General features: G+C 38.6%; 1 protein-coding gene across 2 annotated transcripts in view; it reads right to left on the bottom strand.

Moving 5' to 3' along the window:
* LOC107746598 (serine/threonine-protein kinase tousled-like 1-B) overlaps positions 1 to 16,351 on the bottom strand; it is a 20,554-nt gene extending 4,203 nt beyond the window's left edge. The window contains exons 1-19 of one of the 2 annotated variants that reach the window (XM_016560876.1): positions 16,070 to 16,351; positions 10,816 to 10,934; positions 10,434 to 10,505; positions 10,308 to 10,346; positions 9,595 to 9,670; positions 9,312 to 9,355; positions 8,968 to 9,057; positions 8,792 to 8,878; positions 7,350 to 7,442; positions 7,157 to 7,267; positions 6,931 to 7,067; positions 4,310 to 4,495; positions 3,968 to 4,034; positions 3,649 to 3,746; positions 2,993 to 3,074; positions 1,406 to 1,497; positions 1,233 to 1,322; positions 980 to 1,149; positions 280 to 415 (exon numbers count right to left, since the gene is read on the bottom strand). In XM_016560876.1, the coding sequence (XP_016416362.1) occupies positions 280 to 415; positions 980 to 1,149; positions 1,233 to 1,322; positions 1,406 to 1,497; positions 2,993 to 3,074; positions 3,649 to 3,746; positions 3,968 to 4,034; positions 4,310 to 4,495; positions 6,931 to 7,067; positions 7,157 to 7,267; positions 7,350 to 7,442; positions 8,792 to 8,878; positions 8,968 to 9,057; positions 9,312 to 9,355; positions 9,595 to 9,670; positions 10,308 to 10,346; positions 10,434 to 10,505; positions 10,816 to 10,934; positions 16,070 to 16,205 (1,925 nt within the window). In that variant the 5' untranslated portion in view covers positions 16,206 to 16,351. The remainder of the gene's footprint in view (positions 1 to 279; positions 416 to 979; positions 1,150 to 1,232; positions 1,323 to 1,405; positions 1,498 to 2,992; positions 3,075 to 3,648; positions 3,747 to 3,967; positions 4,035 to 4,309; positions 4,496 to 6,930; positions 7,068 to 7,156; positions 7,268 to 7,349; positions 7,443 to 8,791; positions 8,879 to 8,967; positions 9,058 to 9,311; positions 9,356 to 9,594; positions 9,671 to 10,307; positions 10,347 to 10,433; positions 10,506 to 10,815; positions 10,935 to 16,069) is intronic. The other variant, XM_016560877.1, reaches the window with a different exon arrangement.
* Between the last annotated feature and the right edge of the window lie 610 nt (positions 16,352 to 16,961).

Genomic DNA, 16,961 nt, shown 5'->3' with positions numbered 1-16,961 from the left:
CCCCCATTTTCAAAAATGAAATTCAGGCCCTGAATAAATGTCTAAAAATCCTGATTGGAGTATCACTATATAGTTATAAATGATAAAAAGAAGGCTTTAAAAAAATCGGTATCGGTGAACGTATCGGCAGATACTGCTTTCTGTGATTGGCGATCGGCCTCAAAAATCCTGATCGGAGCACCCCTAATATAAATATTCTTAAATTTCAGGTTCCACAATTAAAATGTGTTTGTAAAGAGTTGAACACTGAAGTAATGTTCTGTAGTGCACTGAACTGACCAGTAGGTTCCGGCTCCCTGCGATGTCAGGTCCATCCCGTCCACTCCATAGCTGTCGTCATCCATGATTTTAGACAGGCCAAAGTCTGTGATCTTTATCTCCCCACATGCCGTTCCATCCACCAACAGGATATTTCCTGAGCAACCAAAAACACACTTCCTATACAGTCTGTGTGACAAATAACCACCAACCATCCTTAAAAAAAAAAAAAAAAGCATTTCTGCATGAATTGCACTAGTAAATGATACAGCAGTTAAAAGAATAGTTCAGCCAAAAAAGAAAATTTGCTGAAAATTTTGCACAAGTTTGTTTCTTCATGGAAACAGATTTGGAGAAATGTAGCATTGCATTACTTGCTCACCAATGAATGCTCTGCAGTGAATGGGTGCCGAACAGCTGATAAAAGGCAGTGGTTTAAAGTTAAAAATGTCTTAATAATGGATTGTTTCTTACAAATATGCAGCTTTTCACCTGACAAGACATTAAGTGGTGTGGATTATTTGTGGATTATTGTGATGTTTTTATCAGCTGTTTGGACTCTCATTCTGACGGCACCCATTCACTGCAGAGCATCCATTGGTGAGCAAGTGATGGAATGCAATGAACTCATCTGCAACTCATCTTCAAAGGTTGAGTAAATTTTCAAAAAAATTGTTTATTTTCGGGTGAACTATTCCTTTATCGTGTGTGTTGCATTCACCTGGTTTCAGGTCGTAGTGGATGATGGGCGGTTTGATCTCATTGAGGTATCGGAGGGCGTTGACTATCTGCATGACGATGGAGCGAGCCTCTTTCTCAGACATCAGCTTGTGTTGCTTCAGATAGAAATCGAGATCATTCCCCTCACAGAACTCGAGAACAGTGCAGAATCTAGAACAGAAACACATTAAGTCAATATCTGTACGGTTGCAAAAACTAGAACTGGTTTAGCAGAACGAGTAACAGAGACTTACGTGTCAGTGTCCAGGGAAAAGTAGTCGTAGAGTTTGACTATTCTGGGATGGTCCAGTTGCTTGTGGATTCTATATTCTCTACAGGCATGTCTGGAGCGGACAAAACAACAAATGAGCACGTCCATAAAAGAAAGTGTGAGAGACAGAAAGGGAAAAAAAGATGGCCAACATACTTGTGGTAGTTCTCTTTCTTCTCCTCTCTCCAGTTCTTGTTGAGCTGGTGGATCTTCACAGCAGCATATCGCTGCTCAAACAGGTCAAATGCCTTCACACAGCAACATAAACAGGTTAAACAAGCCACAATTTCTCCCAAAATAAACTCCCTGAAATATAAGCCAAGGTTAATAGCTGATCTCTATGGCTGTCTGTATACATTTTGTAAGATGTCCTTTTTTATAGTACTATAAAACAGGTTTTACATTATAATTTAAAAATTTGTGTCTTTTATGGTATGGCATTTGCTGTTTGATAAGAGCCATGCGTAAGCCTGTGTGTTATTTTACCATGGTTAAAGATGTAATCTGTTTTCCCCTTATAAACACATTTCTTACATGCTGACTCAAAATAATATAAACTTTATTATAAAGAAAAAAAGTCTTGGTAATGTTTTATCAAAATATAACTTGATCCACCTTTGAAACAACTGTATGCAATAGACAGTTTCATCATCCAATAAAAGTCAGATAAAAGTTTGGTTCTACATGTTTCTCATTAAATTTCACTCGCAAATATGTCACTTTACAGAAGTAAAATGGGTTGTTAAAATGCCTTTAACATGCACTAATGTAAAAAAGTTTGGGGTCTTTCTATGACTCTCTACTCCCAAAATTATTGTTTTTGAAAAGTCTCCTACACTCACCAAGGCTGTAAAAACAGTAATAAAATAGTGTCATTATATTGTGTATATTATCTAAAATATTGTGTAAGCAACCTTTCCGGTAGCATTTCTGGCTTCGAAGCCAACGGGGAACCCTTTTTTAATCATCTATCGAATGTCTAGGATAACAGTTTAAAGGTTTGACCCTTTTCTTTGCATGTTCACCCTATTGCCTGTGCCCACTGGCCTAGAAATATACGTGTAACATTGTTATAATAAACAATGTTACACATGTATAAAACTGCAGGAACAGATGTAAAGGGCTTTTCACACTGAAAGCGAAAATTCGGCGCGATGACGTTTTTGAATCGAAACAATAGATCCCTATGGGGCTATTCACACTAGGCGCGATCATTCGCGGTGCGAAAAAGCGAGGATTTTTTTTTCCGTCCTGTGTGTCGATTTTTTCCCCTTCGCTCCACGATGAAACGGGCCGTCCAATCAGATTTGAGCTTAGATCACGTTCCCAGAGCAGCTGCTGTTGCACAAAAGGGTGAGAGTGGTGGCACTGTTTCGAAAACCAGTGTAAACAAACACCGAAGAAGAGTATCCCGGTAGAGAGAACTAGGGATTGGCGATACCCCTTTTTTTTCTCTCGATACGATACCGATATTTTTTCAAGGCAGTATCGTCGATATCGATACCGATTCGATACTTCTGCACTAAACTTTTAAATTATTAAATTTATTAAATTACTAAGACGTCGGCGATTCGCCTCGCTTTTTCGCATCGCGCTCAGTGTGAAACGGCCTTAATTCAACAGTTGTAAAATCAACCCTTTTTTGGTCTTTCTAGCTGTTGTTGTTTTTTTTTTGTACTGTTCTGTGTTGCTTTAATGTCAATAAAAATATAATATACAAATATATATATATAAATAAAATACCTTATAAACTTCACTGAAACCTCCTCTTCCCAGCAAGTGTAAGAGAAGATACCTTTCATTTAGGGTTGGATGGTCTTTAAACCTATAAACACAAACACAAATAGAGTGCGATTATTCCATTTCAAAAGAAGCATAATGTAGCAAACAGCAAAGAAAACTAAAGGAAGAGAGAAAAAAAGAAAGAAGAAAATATCAACAATACTCAATGTTTTCCAATTACAGTTTATTGCTGAATGCCCTTTAAGAATTTCACAAAACCTCCACAAAACATATTTAAGATTTGAATATTTAAATCAGTGCTGGGCAACGATTAATCGCACCCAAAATAAAAGTTTTTGTTTATATAATATATGTGTGTATGTACTGTGTATATTTATTATGTATATATAAAAGACACACACACATACATTATATATTTTGAAAATATTTACATGTATATATTTATATTATATATAAATATATTTAATATATAAACATAACAAATTTTTCTTAAATATATACATGCATGTGTGTGCATTTATATATACATAATAAAAATACACAGTACACACATACATATATTATGTACACAAAAACTTTTATTTTGGATGGGATTAACCGCTGTTAATCGTTGCCCAGCACTAATTTAAATATAATCTGAAGTGGGCGGGACTTACTGAGAACTGTCCTCATTGTTGATTCTTTTAAGTTCTCGAATGTGCAGATTCCTCACACGCTCCAACCGCTCCAGCTCCGCCTGGATCTCTGCCTCCTCCTGAACACACACACACACACAGTGAGCACATACTAACATACTCATGTATGAATGGCAGATTCCATGAAAAGGACAAAAAGTCCACTACTTCACTACTTGAAACAGCATTCCTGCACGACTGCTTATGCATGAAGCACTAATGCTCCACATTACTCCCTTTTACCCATCTTACCCTAATGCACATGAGAGTGTGTGTATTGTGTGTTTATATAGAGACTAACCTTTTTGAGATGACCCAGTCTCAGTTTGAAGATTTCTTCCTGCTCGTGATACTCCGTCACAGTCAGCCTGCACATTCAATACAGAAGCATTTCAATAACAGCGTGTGTTTCTGAACCATTTTTGAAGAGAATATTGCAGAAAATACTTTGAACTTATTTAAATCGCAGCCTTTGGTGTTCTATAGATCACACATCCTTATATAACGATCTTAAAATGATGAATTGTGCAGCCCTGGTCTATATTAATCCTAATTGTCTAATTTTAATACCATTAGAAGTTAACGGGAAGTCTCCATTTGGAAAGGAAGTAAACAAATGTATTTGTGGGTGTTAGTGTCTCACAGTGTAGGCAGGCTGGGTTTGAGGAAGGGGTCGTTGTCGGCTCCATTGACGGCTTTGGTCTTTCTCTGTTTGGACTCATTGGGGGTCGGGCTCTGGGAGAAGGGTGTGCTGGGAGGTTTGCGCTTCGCTAGAAGTTTCCGCTGCCTCTCGATCTCTTCCCTCTGCTGGTTTATCCACTCCTGCTGCCTATCAACACAGAAAAAAATTTAAATATTAAAAGCCCCAATAAAAAACAACACATGCAAATGCAGAATAGAAAGGACTTATTATTTGCAATGGAAGTGATCTACATTGCATTAAAAGTTACCCACACTTTTTTTTACATATGTAACAAAGTTTATGCTGCCATGCTTGATCAAGGTTATTATACAGTAGTTAACTAAAACCAAAAAAACATTTTCGTTACTTTAAAATAAAATAAAATGTAAAAACACACTTATTTTTAGTACATCAAGTTAAACATTTTTATTTGGTTTATCTTGATGTCCTAAAATAACACTGAAAAAATTAACTTTATACACACACATAAAAACACCTAACCAAAAAAACGAAAACACAATCTAAAATTGCTAAAAATTTACCTAAAATTAAAATGAAAACGGAAAACTAAAAAAATAATTCAAAATATTAATAAAAATTATAATAGTGCCTCAATGATAGTAAAATAACACTGTATCTGATGGTGTTTACATCAATGTTTGTACAAAAATTATATATTTAATTAATTAGATTCCACCAGCATCCCATCTGTATTTTATTTATAGACTAATTATAATATGAATTTCTGTAAATTAAGGATAACTTTTATGCTTCATATGCATGAACTTTCATGCTTCATGTCACACGGCATGAGCAGCACCAGGGTTAACTAAACTAAAACCATAAAAACACATTTTAGTTACTTGAAATAAAATAAACGTCAACTGAAAAAAAATGAAATAAACATAAAAATCCCTATTACTATTTCATTTGAGCTAGCTGGCCAAGGTAATATTTCTCATTTTCATTTAGTTGATATACTAATACAAAACTGAAATAAAAATTAAACAAAAAACTAATTTACTAAAACTTTTAACTAAAATTTAAATGAAAACAGAAAATATAAAAATAAAAAGTAATTCAAAATAATAAAAACTATAGTAGTATCACAGTGATACTAAAATGACACTGAGCAGAACATGGGCGCCCTGGTCAAGTATTGAATACTGCAATTGCAAAATGATGATATTGTATGAAAGTAGATTTTTGCACTTTTTCCAGTACCGTTCAAAACCAACTTTAGTGTGTGTCTGTATGAGACTCTTACTTGACCAGGTTCTGGAAGGCATATCCATCTGTCCACTGTTCCGTGTAGGACGCTCCGTGCCGGACTGTGGTGAAATGCCCCAGACGTAGCCGGTCCTGCATGCTCTTCTCACGGCAGGACTGCTTCTCTTGAGTGCTCTAGTGAGACGATAACACACTCGAGAGTCACTCAACCACCCCTGACAAATGAGAAATAAGCAGCTGCCAGCATATCAAACACAGTTAACCTTCTCAATGAGCAGTTTTTTACTCATCGTAGTGCATTTGTTCAGACGCTCCTTGAAACGTTCCAGCAGCTTCTGCTGCTCATCTATCTGTCTGCGGAGGTCACAGTTCGCCTGGGGAGAAAACATTAAAACCACTCAATGTCTGAATTCAAATGCCACAAAGAAAAAACACTCAAGGACAGGTGACACTCACCCTGAGTAGATCATCTATTCTGCCCTCCTTCTTCTCAAGGTCAAGATTCTTATTGCTCTCAAGTGCAGCCAGTTTCAACCGTGTCAAATCCGTCTGAAAGCAGAGAAGGAAAGAGAGTTAAACGTGGAGAGAAGGCAAATAACAATATCCATGACGGCATGTGTGATCACCAGATATACAGTAAACAGTGCATCATATACAGTACCAGTGGGCTTATTTAACAATGTCAGAGCATGTAGTGCAAGGGTCAGTTTGTGCAGTGCATGTTTAATAATGTAAATGTGTGCATGCAGTGCATATATAAATTCTGTTCCAACACAGTGTCAGAGTATTAAACAGTGGCAGAGCATGCAGAGCACATATATTATAGCAGCAGTGTATGCAATGGTTATTTAATGGTGTCAGTGCACGTTTTGCAGTGTCAGAGCACGCAGCATGCCTGTTAACTGTCACTGCGCAGTGCAAATTTTGATGTAACAGTGTCATAGTGTACAGTGCGCATGTGTAACACCATTAGAGCGCGAGAGCATATTTAACAGTGGCAGAGCATGCAGTGCACATACACACCAGCAGCAGCACACACAGTGCTTATTTAACACCGTCAGTGTACGTTCTGCAGTGTCAGTGTGCAATGCATAATTTAAAAACGCATATTTTTAACATTTTACATGCAGCATGCCTGTAAAACTGTTCACTGTGCAGTGATAATTTTGCTGTAACAGTGTCATAGTGTACAGTGTGCATGTGTAATAGCATCAGGTTGTGAGAGCAAAAATATTTAACAGTGCCAGAGCATGCAGTGCACACAATAAACAGTGGCAGTGTATGCAATGCTTATTTAACGGTGTAAGACCGTTCAAAACCAACTTTAGTGTGTGTCTGTATGAGACTCTTACTTGACCAGGTTCTGGAAGGCATATCCATCTGTCCACTGTTCCGTGTAGGACGCTCCGTGCCGGACTGTGGTGAAATGCCCCAGACGTAGCCGGTCCTGCATGCTCTTCTCACGGCAGGACTGCTTCTCTTGAGTGCTCTAGTGAGACGATAACACACTCGAGAGTCACTCAACCACCCCTGACAAATGAGAAATAAGCAGCTGCCAGCATATCAAACACAGTTAACCTTCTCAATGAGCAGTTTTTTACTCATCGTAGTGCATTTGTTCAGACGCTCCTTGAAACGTTCCAGCAGCTTCTGCTGCTCATCTATCTGTCTGCGGAGGTCACAGTTCGCCTGGGGAGAAAACATTAAAACCACTCAATGTCTGAATTCAAATGCCACAAAGAAAAAACACTCAAGGACAGGTGACACTCACCCTGAGTAGATCATCTATTCTGCCCTCCTTCTTCTCAAGGTCAAGATTCTTATTGCTCTCAAGTGCAGCCAGTTTCAACCGTGTCAAATCCGTCTGAAAGCAGAGAAGGAAAGAGAGTTAAACGTGGAGAGAAGGCAAATAACAATATCCATGACGGCATGTGTGATCACCAGATATACAGTAAACAGTGCATCATATACAGTACCAGTGGGCTTATTTAACAATGTCAGAGCATGTAGTGCAAGGGTCAGTTTGTGCAGTGCATGTTTAATAATGTAAATGTGTGCATGCAGTGCATATATAAATTCTGTTCCAACACAGTGTCAGAGTATTAAACAGTGGCAGAGCATGCAGAGCACATATATTATAGCAGCAGTGTATGCAATGGTTATTTAATGGTGTCAGTGCACGTTTTGCAGTGTCAGAGCACGCAGCATGCCTGTTAACTGTCACTGCGCAGTGCAAATTTTGATGTAACAGTGTCATAGTGTACAGTGCGCATGTGTAACACCATTAGAGCGCGAGAGCATATTTAACAGTGGCAGAGCATGCAGTGCACATACACACCAGCAGCAGCACACACAGTGCTTATTTAACACCGTCAGTGTACGTTCTGCAGTGTCAGTGTGCAATGCATAATTTAAAAACGCATATTTTTAACATTTTACATGCAGCATGCCATTAAACTGTTCACTGTGCAGTGATAATTTTGCTGTAACAGTGTCATATTGTACAGTGTGCATGTGTAATAGCATCAGGTTGTGAGAGCAAAAATATTTAACAGTGCCAGAGCATGCAGTGCACACAATAAACAGTGGCAGTGTATGCAATGCTTATTTAACGGTGTAAGTGCAGTGAATGTTTTGCAGTGTCAATGTGCAGTCAATGTGTGTGCAGTGCATGTTTTGCAGTGAATGTTTTGCAGTGTCAGTGTGCAATGAATGTTCCGGTGTCAAGTGTCCAGTGCATGTTTTGCAGTGTCAGTGTGCAGTGCATGTTTTGCAGTGTCAGTGTGCAGTGCATGTTTTGCAGTGTCAGGGTACAGTGCATGTTATCCGGTGTCAGTGTGCAAGGCAATTTTTGCAGTGTCAGAGCATGCAATACACACACTCAGTGTCAGAGTGTAGATGTTTAACTGAATCAGTGTGCAATGCAAATAAAGCATACACTGCACGTTTATCAGAACGCTGCATACTGACATGTGACGTTTAACAGAATCTGAGAGAAGAGCACGTGATGCAAGTTAGATTAAAAAGTGTATAACTATCTGTATATAAAACAATAGAAGTCTATGTAATGTCCCCATTTAGATAGCTAAGTCAACGTGTGTGTGTGTGTGTGTGTGTGTGTGTAAAATAGTATATCAGTCTGGCGAGTAAACAAAAAAATGTACTAGCCAATGGCGATTATATTGCCAAGGTGTGCGTAGAGGGTTGTATTACCTGGACACTTCTGCTGCTCAGCTGTTTTGGATTCATCGTGTGATCCATGAAACACAGGCTGGTGGGTGAGGAGCTGTTCTGTCTGACCTGAAGAGTGAAAAACAGCAACGTAAAAAAAAAAAATCAACATCACTGGCTCCTTACATGATATTCAAATCTCAAAGATCAGCACTTACGATAGAGCCGGGTGCAGAGTGAGAGTTCTGTGGTGAGCGCAGGACCGGAGGAAGCCCCCTGACTGGACTTGATCCGTTTCCTCCCTGGAACTTCAGGAAGGAGATATGCCGAGTTTTTTTTTAACAGCACCACACAACATACTAACAGGATGTGACATCATCACAATGTTACTAACGACGCTCAAGCGATTTCACAACTCTACAAGTCAAAACATCTACTGAAGCGAGCGGCCATTAGAAGATGAAAAAGCAGCATTACTCTGACTAAAAGCTCTCTGACACCTGACTGACATTTAATACAGAGCTGAGTAAACGCAGAGTCATCCACACAAAGCTTTACTTACATCAAAATAATCGCTGATCTTGGGCCCTCGGCCGGAAGACTTTCCTGAGAGGTTTAAAAAAAACAACAACAAAAAAACAACATGGTCATTGGGTACAATCCCTTTTCGGTCATCATTTCTGCGCTAAACATTAAACGCTCTATTTCCTAATAAACATGAAGCACATGATTCTCAGCTTAAATGTTTCCAAAATGCCAGGATGGTTAACAATTTATTGAAAAACTTACTCTATTATGTCTCATTAAGATGTACTTCATTCATACACAAAGGAAGTTAACGTTACCTTGGCTGCTCTCTGATTGGTTGTCAACCTTCCTCTTTCTTCCTCTGGATGACTCGGAGTGCTTCTTCTCTGGAGTCTTGGGAAAACAGGAAAAAGCGTTACTTTTCTATTCAATCAATACAATCAATAGTAAATGCTTTAGGTAAGCTCCAAGCTGAATTTAGGCCTCAAAGGAGCTGTACAAGTTCACCAATGAGGCTTCCAGACTGCCTTTATACAAAACATAATTTACCATGTCATTCCAAACCCATTTGACTTTTTTATTAATATGCTGCATGCTCTTTTCAATGTAATGAAAGTGAATATGGACAGGTGCTGACAAACTCCAAAATGACAAAAATGCTCAAACTATCACAAAAGTGATTCATAAGAGTTTTGCCCTTAGAAGACATATAGAAGACAGCATTGCGGAAGGAAGAGACTAAAATATAAGTTGTTATTCACTGAAAATCTTCTATCCGCTGCAGCTTTCAAATGATGGAATGTCACATTTGACATCAACAACATTATCACACAATACCTTCATAACTCAAATGGACCAGTTTAATGATTCTTATTAGTCATTTCCATTCACTTTCATCACACAGCAACCAAGATATTCAAAAATGCACCTTTTGTGTCCCATGGAAGAAAACTTATGGTCTTATGGATTTGGAACATTATGATATTTTTGTTTTTAACAATCATTCCTACTCAAATAATGTCAAACTCACTGAACATGCAGGCGATCCTCCTTTCTTTATGTCAGAGCTCTTTACAGGCAAAAAAAACAAATTGTTGAAACAGATCTGTTCAATAAATACAAAGCTTCAATGAGTATGCATGAGTATAATGATCACCTCAGACTCCTTGTCACTAGATGACCCCAGGCTGCCAAAACTGTGACTGGAACATTCGTTATTGTTCAAACCCTAAATAGAAAGATCAAAGCAGGTTTGGTACAGGTTATGACCATTACAGAAAGTGTGCACAATAGAACTCATATATATATATATATATATATAGAGAGAGAGAGAGAGAGAGAGAGAGACATATATTTAAATCAAAATGATCAAAAATAAAAGACTTAATTAAAATTATATATAAATTAATGTTCTTTTTAGCAGCATCATATGACCCCTTTAAAAATAAAAATACAATGAAACAGAATCCAAAACATCATCCAGCCCAAATGCACACAAACTAAGCATATGTGCATGTGTTTGCATGCGTGTGCATTACTTTAGGTCCTCCACTCGCGCTCCCCGTGCTTCCTCCTGTATTTCCACTAACTGCTCCGATGAAACGTGCCTCCAAAAGCTCCTGCCGGCGTGGATCCAGAGAATGCAGTTCATCCATACCTACAGACACACACAATCACATGTCAATCTCAACACGTTCACACACAGGTACGCAGGGTTGAGGTTTGGGAGGGGTGTGATCACGGTGACACATCCTCCTGGAATCTTACGAGACCATCCAGTCATTGTTTTCTGATGCTATGCCACCCTAAAGGAGCCAGAAGATCATACACCTACTCAAGATTACTGGTTTAAAGGCAAAGTACCTAGAAAAGGTTTACAGCTACAGAACTAGGCCTACACTCACATCAGACTTACATATATTAATTCGTTTCAAAATGGCCAGACTTTGACAACGATATGTGTACAATAAGATGTGCTTCACATCTGACCATCCACATTTTTCCATCTGCTCTTTTATCCATTTTCATTTTTCACAGCAAACTTCAACAGAGCTTCTTCCTGCTGGAGTGAGGATTACAAACAGGAAGTACTTTGAGATGTTTCCTGCTCATTATCAGCTGATGCCACTGACAGCATAGCTCCATCACCTTATTTTAGCCTCAGTAAACATTGACGACACAATCTACAATTTAACATAAGAATGTAATGTTAATGTGTGTTTCCACATATCACTGTGACCTCAATATTACAGATAATACTTGGTCATATAGACTACCATACATACACCGCTGTTCAAAAATTTGGGGTCAGTGAGACTTTTTAATTCATTCATCAAGAATGCATTAAATTGATAAAAAGTGACAGTAAAGACATTTATAATGCTACAAAAGATTTCTATTTCAAATGAACGCTGCTTATCATGTTTTTACAAAAATATGAACATATATTCAACTTTGATAATAATCAGAAATGCTTCTTGAGCATTCAAATCAGCATGTTAGAATGATTTCTGAAGGATCATGTGACACTGAAGACTGGAGTAATGATGCTGAAAATTCAGATTTGATCACATGAATAAATTACATTTTATAATACATTCACATAAAAAAACTGTTATTTTAAAATGTAATAATGTTTCCTAATATTATCGTTTTTAGTGCATTTCTGACCAAATAAATGCAACCTTGATGATGAGCATAAGAGACTTTATTCAAAAACATTTTTTTTAAATCTTACCGACCCCAAACTTTTGAATGGTACTGTAAATTTTGTGCAAACATGTAATTAATCTGCTAAGAATGCTGATTAAATAGTCTAAGAATTACATTTTTGGTTCAACTATTCCTATCATGTTTGACATGATCTGGCAGCAGATGCCTGAAGACAGAATTCATCATCATCATTGAAGCAGCAGCCAAATGACCCCCGTTTCTTCAGCACATGAGACTAATACAGTATCAGCAGCCGATAAGAACAACGGCATGAATCATCACTATAAAACCTGCCTGAAGAAAGCATCTGGTCTTCAAACTCCATTACAGCGACTAGACAAAACAGCTCAGCTTCACTTGTGTTCTCCAGCCATAAACACCGGCGCAGTGGATGCGTCCGACACCACTGCCATGATAAGACTCGTGCCAGAAAGAGCTCCAAGCCAAAGAGATCCCAAGATGGTGGATGGGTGGAAAATTATGAAGGTCAACAGGGCAGGAAGAGCACAGCTGCCCAGATAAAGGACACAGATGATAAATCAAACCACTGGGAATGAGTAAACATAAACCTAAGGCCACGTCTGCTTTGGCAAATAACCCGAGCAGCAAAGAAAACAGCGCTGGGCTAAATAAGACACCTCCCAAACACGCAGAATGTGGAGTGGAAATGAGTGAAAGCAAATTACCAGGAAACAAATAAGCCACATCCTAGTTTGTCCATCAAGAGATCACTAAATATTATAAAACAATAATGATCCAACTTCTTATAGACGATGAATATATTGAATAGCCTACTTTTATATTATTATATTTCCTTCATGCACCATGGCTGAACCATGGTAATCTTGTGCATTTTTACAGCTGCTTTTATATCTGATGTTGATTTCATTTTAATCAATAAAAGCCATAATTGCTTAACTTGACAATTTCAGTTACTCAATCAATTGAAGTATTTAAAAAAAAAAATGGCATGGATGACACACCAACCATGTGTTTTACATGCTAAAAATGCCTGAAAATCTATTCCTGGGGTAAATATTAATGCTATTTAAGTTTTAAAAAATCTTACATTTATAAATTAGTATTTAAAAAACAAACAATTAGTAAAAAATATTGAAATATTGTAAGAACTTAAAATACCCGTTTTCAATTTTTTATTCTCGCTGTAGTATTGTTGCCGCCATGTCGTGAAGGCGCTATGTTTCGTTGTGAAAGTGAAACTACTTTGTTTCGCCTTCCAAAAGAGGACGATATCCGCTTCGTCATGACTAGAGCCTAGAGCTGATCCGTGCTGGTTGCTGAGGAAATACTTCAACTTTGCGCTGTGGATCGCCAGATCGGCTTTCACCGTGGACGAAGCGGAGTCCAGCCCGGGGTCGTCACATGTGGTTGCCGCAAGCCCGCCGGTAGCTCCTTCGTCGAATCTGCCGGCCGCGCCGTTCTCAAGCCCGCTGGCCACCGCTCACTCTAAGCGTGTGTGTGTGACGCTGTGTGACGCATTTTATGGAGGACTGTTTCCTGAACCTACAGTTCTGCATAGCCTACAATGGGTCTGTGCTCAAAGGCTGTTCTATAAAGTGGGGCAGTTCCAACCAGTGTTGGGGGTAACGCGTTACAAATAACGTGCGTTAATGTGGTTGCCGCAAGCCTGCCGGCCGCTCCTTCGTCAAATCCGCCGGCCGCGCCGTTATCAAGCCCACCCGCCGTTCCTCACTCTAGCGTGTGTGTGTGACGCTGTGTGACGCATTTTATGGAGGACTGTTTCCTGAACCTGCAGTTCTGCATAGCCTACAATGGGTCTGTGCTCAAAGGCTGTTCTATAAAGTGGGGCAGTTCCAACTTTGCAAGGACAGTCTGGCGCTTCTGACTCACAGACTGTAAGTACATTTTTTATATTTAAAGAATTTGCCACTGATGATTCAAACGCGAGTTTTAAACAGTGTAGAGTAGCGCTTGTTGTTTGTCGTTTCTCCGATCACAAATGCAGACATGGTTTTATGTTTACGCAGCGCGATACGCAACGCAACGCGTAAAAAGACAGTATAAGTCATTATAATCAGTAATTATAATCAGTCATATGACCCCTTTGAAACACGCGATACGCAACGCAACACGTAAAAAGACAGTATAAGTAATTATAATCAGTAATTATAATCAGTCATATGACCCCTTTGAAACGCAATTTATTCCTGTGATGCAAAGCTGAATTTCTCCAGTCTTCAGCATCACATGATCCTTCAGAAATCATTCTAATATGCTAAGAAACTTATTTTATTACTATCAATGCTGAAAACAGTTGTTCTGCTTGTTATTTTTGTGGAAATCAATGCATTTTTTTTTAGGATTCTAGGATAAATAGAAATTAGAAGAACAGCATTTATTTTAAATAAACACTTTTTTTGTAAATGCAAAAAAGCACAAGCAGGTAAAAGGCTCCACTCTTTCAAAACACTGATAAAAATTGAAGGCAGAGCCTGCCAATACATGGCAGAGAACTTATTCTTGGACATGAGAATCTGAGTAACACATATGATATTACACTCATCAGTGCACAGACGCATGTTTGCAGCACATATTAACACAGACTGGTCTGAGTCTCTGGTGGATATGCTAGATATCACAGGAAACAACCGGTGCAACTTAGGTTAATTAAAAAACACATCAAAAACAAAGGAAACCGTATGACCTAAATAATGCATTTCATTCAGATGTGTATCAGATGGTCTTTTGCTTCAAGGTTCAAACCCATTTGGATGATTCCAGGAAAAAAAACAAAAACAAAGATGCAACACCTCTCCAACAAATGCATATTATTTTTTGTGAAATAAATAATACACAACCACACCAATCCATGTTTATCATGTGTCACCAAAATTTGACATGCCTACCTAGAAAACATGTCTGAGCTGCTGCATTTCATACTGATAAATAAACACTCTCACACATAAACACCAACTACTGTGTATCAAGTACTAGTTGTGTCTCAAAACCTAGACTGCTGCCTACCTAGACAGCATTTTTGAGCTATTGCATAACATGTATCGAGTGCTAGATAAATAATTCAATACGTTCAACCATGAAAACATAAAAATCATGTTTATCAGGTACTTGGCATTTTATTAAAATCCAGTGAGATGCCTACCTACACATCATCCTACATGCATTGCTGACTGGATTCTCAAGCGTAAACATCGGCTTAGATATAGACCTGCCAACCTATACAGAATTTTAGAATCACTGCTTCAACTCATATCATATAGCTGGTTGCGTCTCAAAATCCTTGCAATGCATGAAAGCATGCATGAGAAAATATATACTGTCAACCTTAAAATATCACTTAATCTGCCTACCTAGACAGCCACTGCATGCATAGAGTACTAGGTAAATAAATACCAATAAAAGCAGCAACTCATGTTTATCAGATACTGCCAATGTCCTAAACTCCAGTTAGTTTCTACCTACCTAGCATTTCAGGCCACACGGGTGATAAAACATTCTCAAGCGCACACACAGACACAGACAGCAACTCATGTTTATCAGATACAGACTCGGTCTCATTTTTGAGCCTTTGCATTGCACACGAGTGATAAATACATACTCTAAACCTCAAAAACATCAACTCATATTTATCAGACTGCCTGCATATCAAAACCCAAGGAGATGCCTACCTAGACACAAAGACAGCATTCTGGGGCATCATAAAAATGCACAAAAAATAAGCCCCTATGCTGCCCAAAAATGCTGTCTAGGTAGACATCTCGAAAGGTTTTCAGACACGGCCAGTGACTGAGTCCCCTAATAGGTGACCATGGGCATCCTCGCGTCAAATTAAGCGTGCGTTCAACACAAAAAGCGACAGAATTCCATCGCAAACAGTTTAAAACACATCAGCTCGTGTCTAGGACTCGATGCTTGTTATAAAAACACAGAGAGTCACAGTCAGCAGACGAGAGATCAGCGGCCTCCGACACGACCGCTTCGATTCGAGGCCAGATTTACTCAAAATCACACGTCAATCTAACACAATCCCGACCTGTTTCAAACGAACAAACTTCAAATTGACATTCACGCCGGTTTTACCTTCCTTACGCCTCCGCGGAGCGCAGATATCGAGCGGAGAAACTGAGCCCGGGGTCGGAGATCCAGTCGAGAACTGAGAGCAAGATGGCGCTCCGTCCAAACTTCCAGTGCTGTTGCTGTTACTTTGGACACTCATGAAGACACTTTCCCCGCGAAGAGACGCTCGAGCGCATCGCACGCATGATCTCTGTCAAATCACACCTGTGTGTGTCTAATGCATCATGCACAAACCCTGATGACCAATGCAACGCTGCTCATGTTTTCAGCTCCGCACTGCGCACAGAGATCAGTCAGCACTCTCAGTGTGTGTGTGTGTGTGTGTGTGTGTGGCCGATGCCTGACGCCAGTTGCAAGGGTTACACACATGTACCCGCTCACACACATCAGTGCAAAACTTCAGATCACACCTCAGATGCTTCAATCCTTCTAGCAAATTCTATTATGGATAAAATTACTCTTTGCCTCTATAAAGTATAGGTATAAACGATCAGTCAGCTGAACATTATTGCAAAATAAACAGGTTTGACATTAAGTGGTCATGATGAGCAGCTTTTAACTTTTATATAAGACCATAATAGCCTAAAGTATATTTAAAAATATATATTTTGTCAAAAAAATTATTTTGCAATAATTATCAACTGCCTGCATTACTGAATTGGTATTAAATGTCTACTTATTAAATCAATAGCTATGATCATATTGATGTATATGATGAGTTGAAATTAAATTATTTTCTGAGACCACAGAGAGATACTTAGAGACAGTCAGGGACTGCCCAGTCATACTCAGAAATATTTGATGATATTAATGTTCTATAGACCTATAGCTATAATATAAGTTAAATAATATAAGATAACAATTAGGCATACACAAATTACAAATAATTACACAT

The sequence above is a fragment of the Sinocyclocheilus rhinocerous genome, unplaced genomic scaffold (genome assembly GCF_001515625.1).
Source record: "Sinocyclocheilus rhinocerous isolate Xijiao unplaced genomic scaffold, SAMN03320098_v1.1 scaffold588, whole genome shotgun sequence".
Lineage (NCBI taxonomy): Eukaryota > Metazoa > Chordata > Actinopteri > Cypriniformes > Cyprinidae > Sinocyclocheilus > Sinocyclocheilus rhinocerous.
The sequence above is the reverse complement of the archived record's forward strand: the minus strand, read 5'-3'. Positions and strand labels throughout refer to the sequence as shown.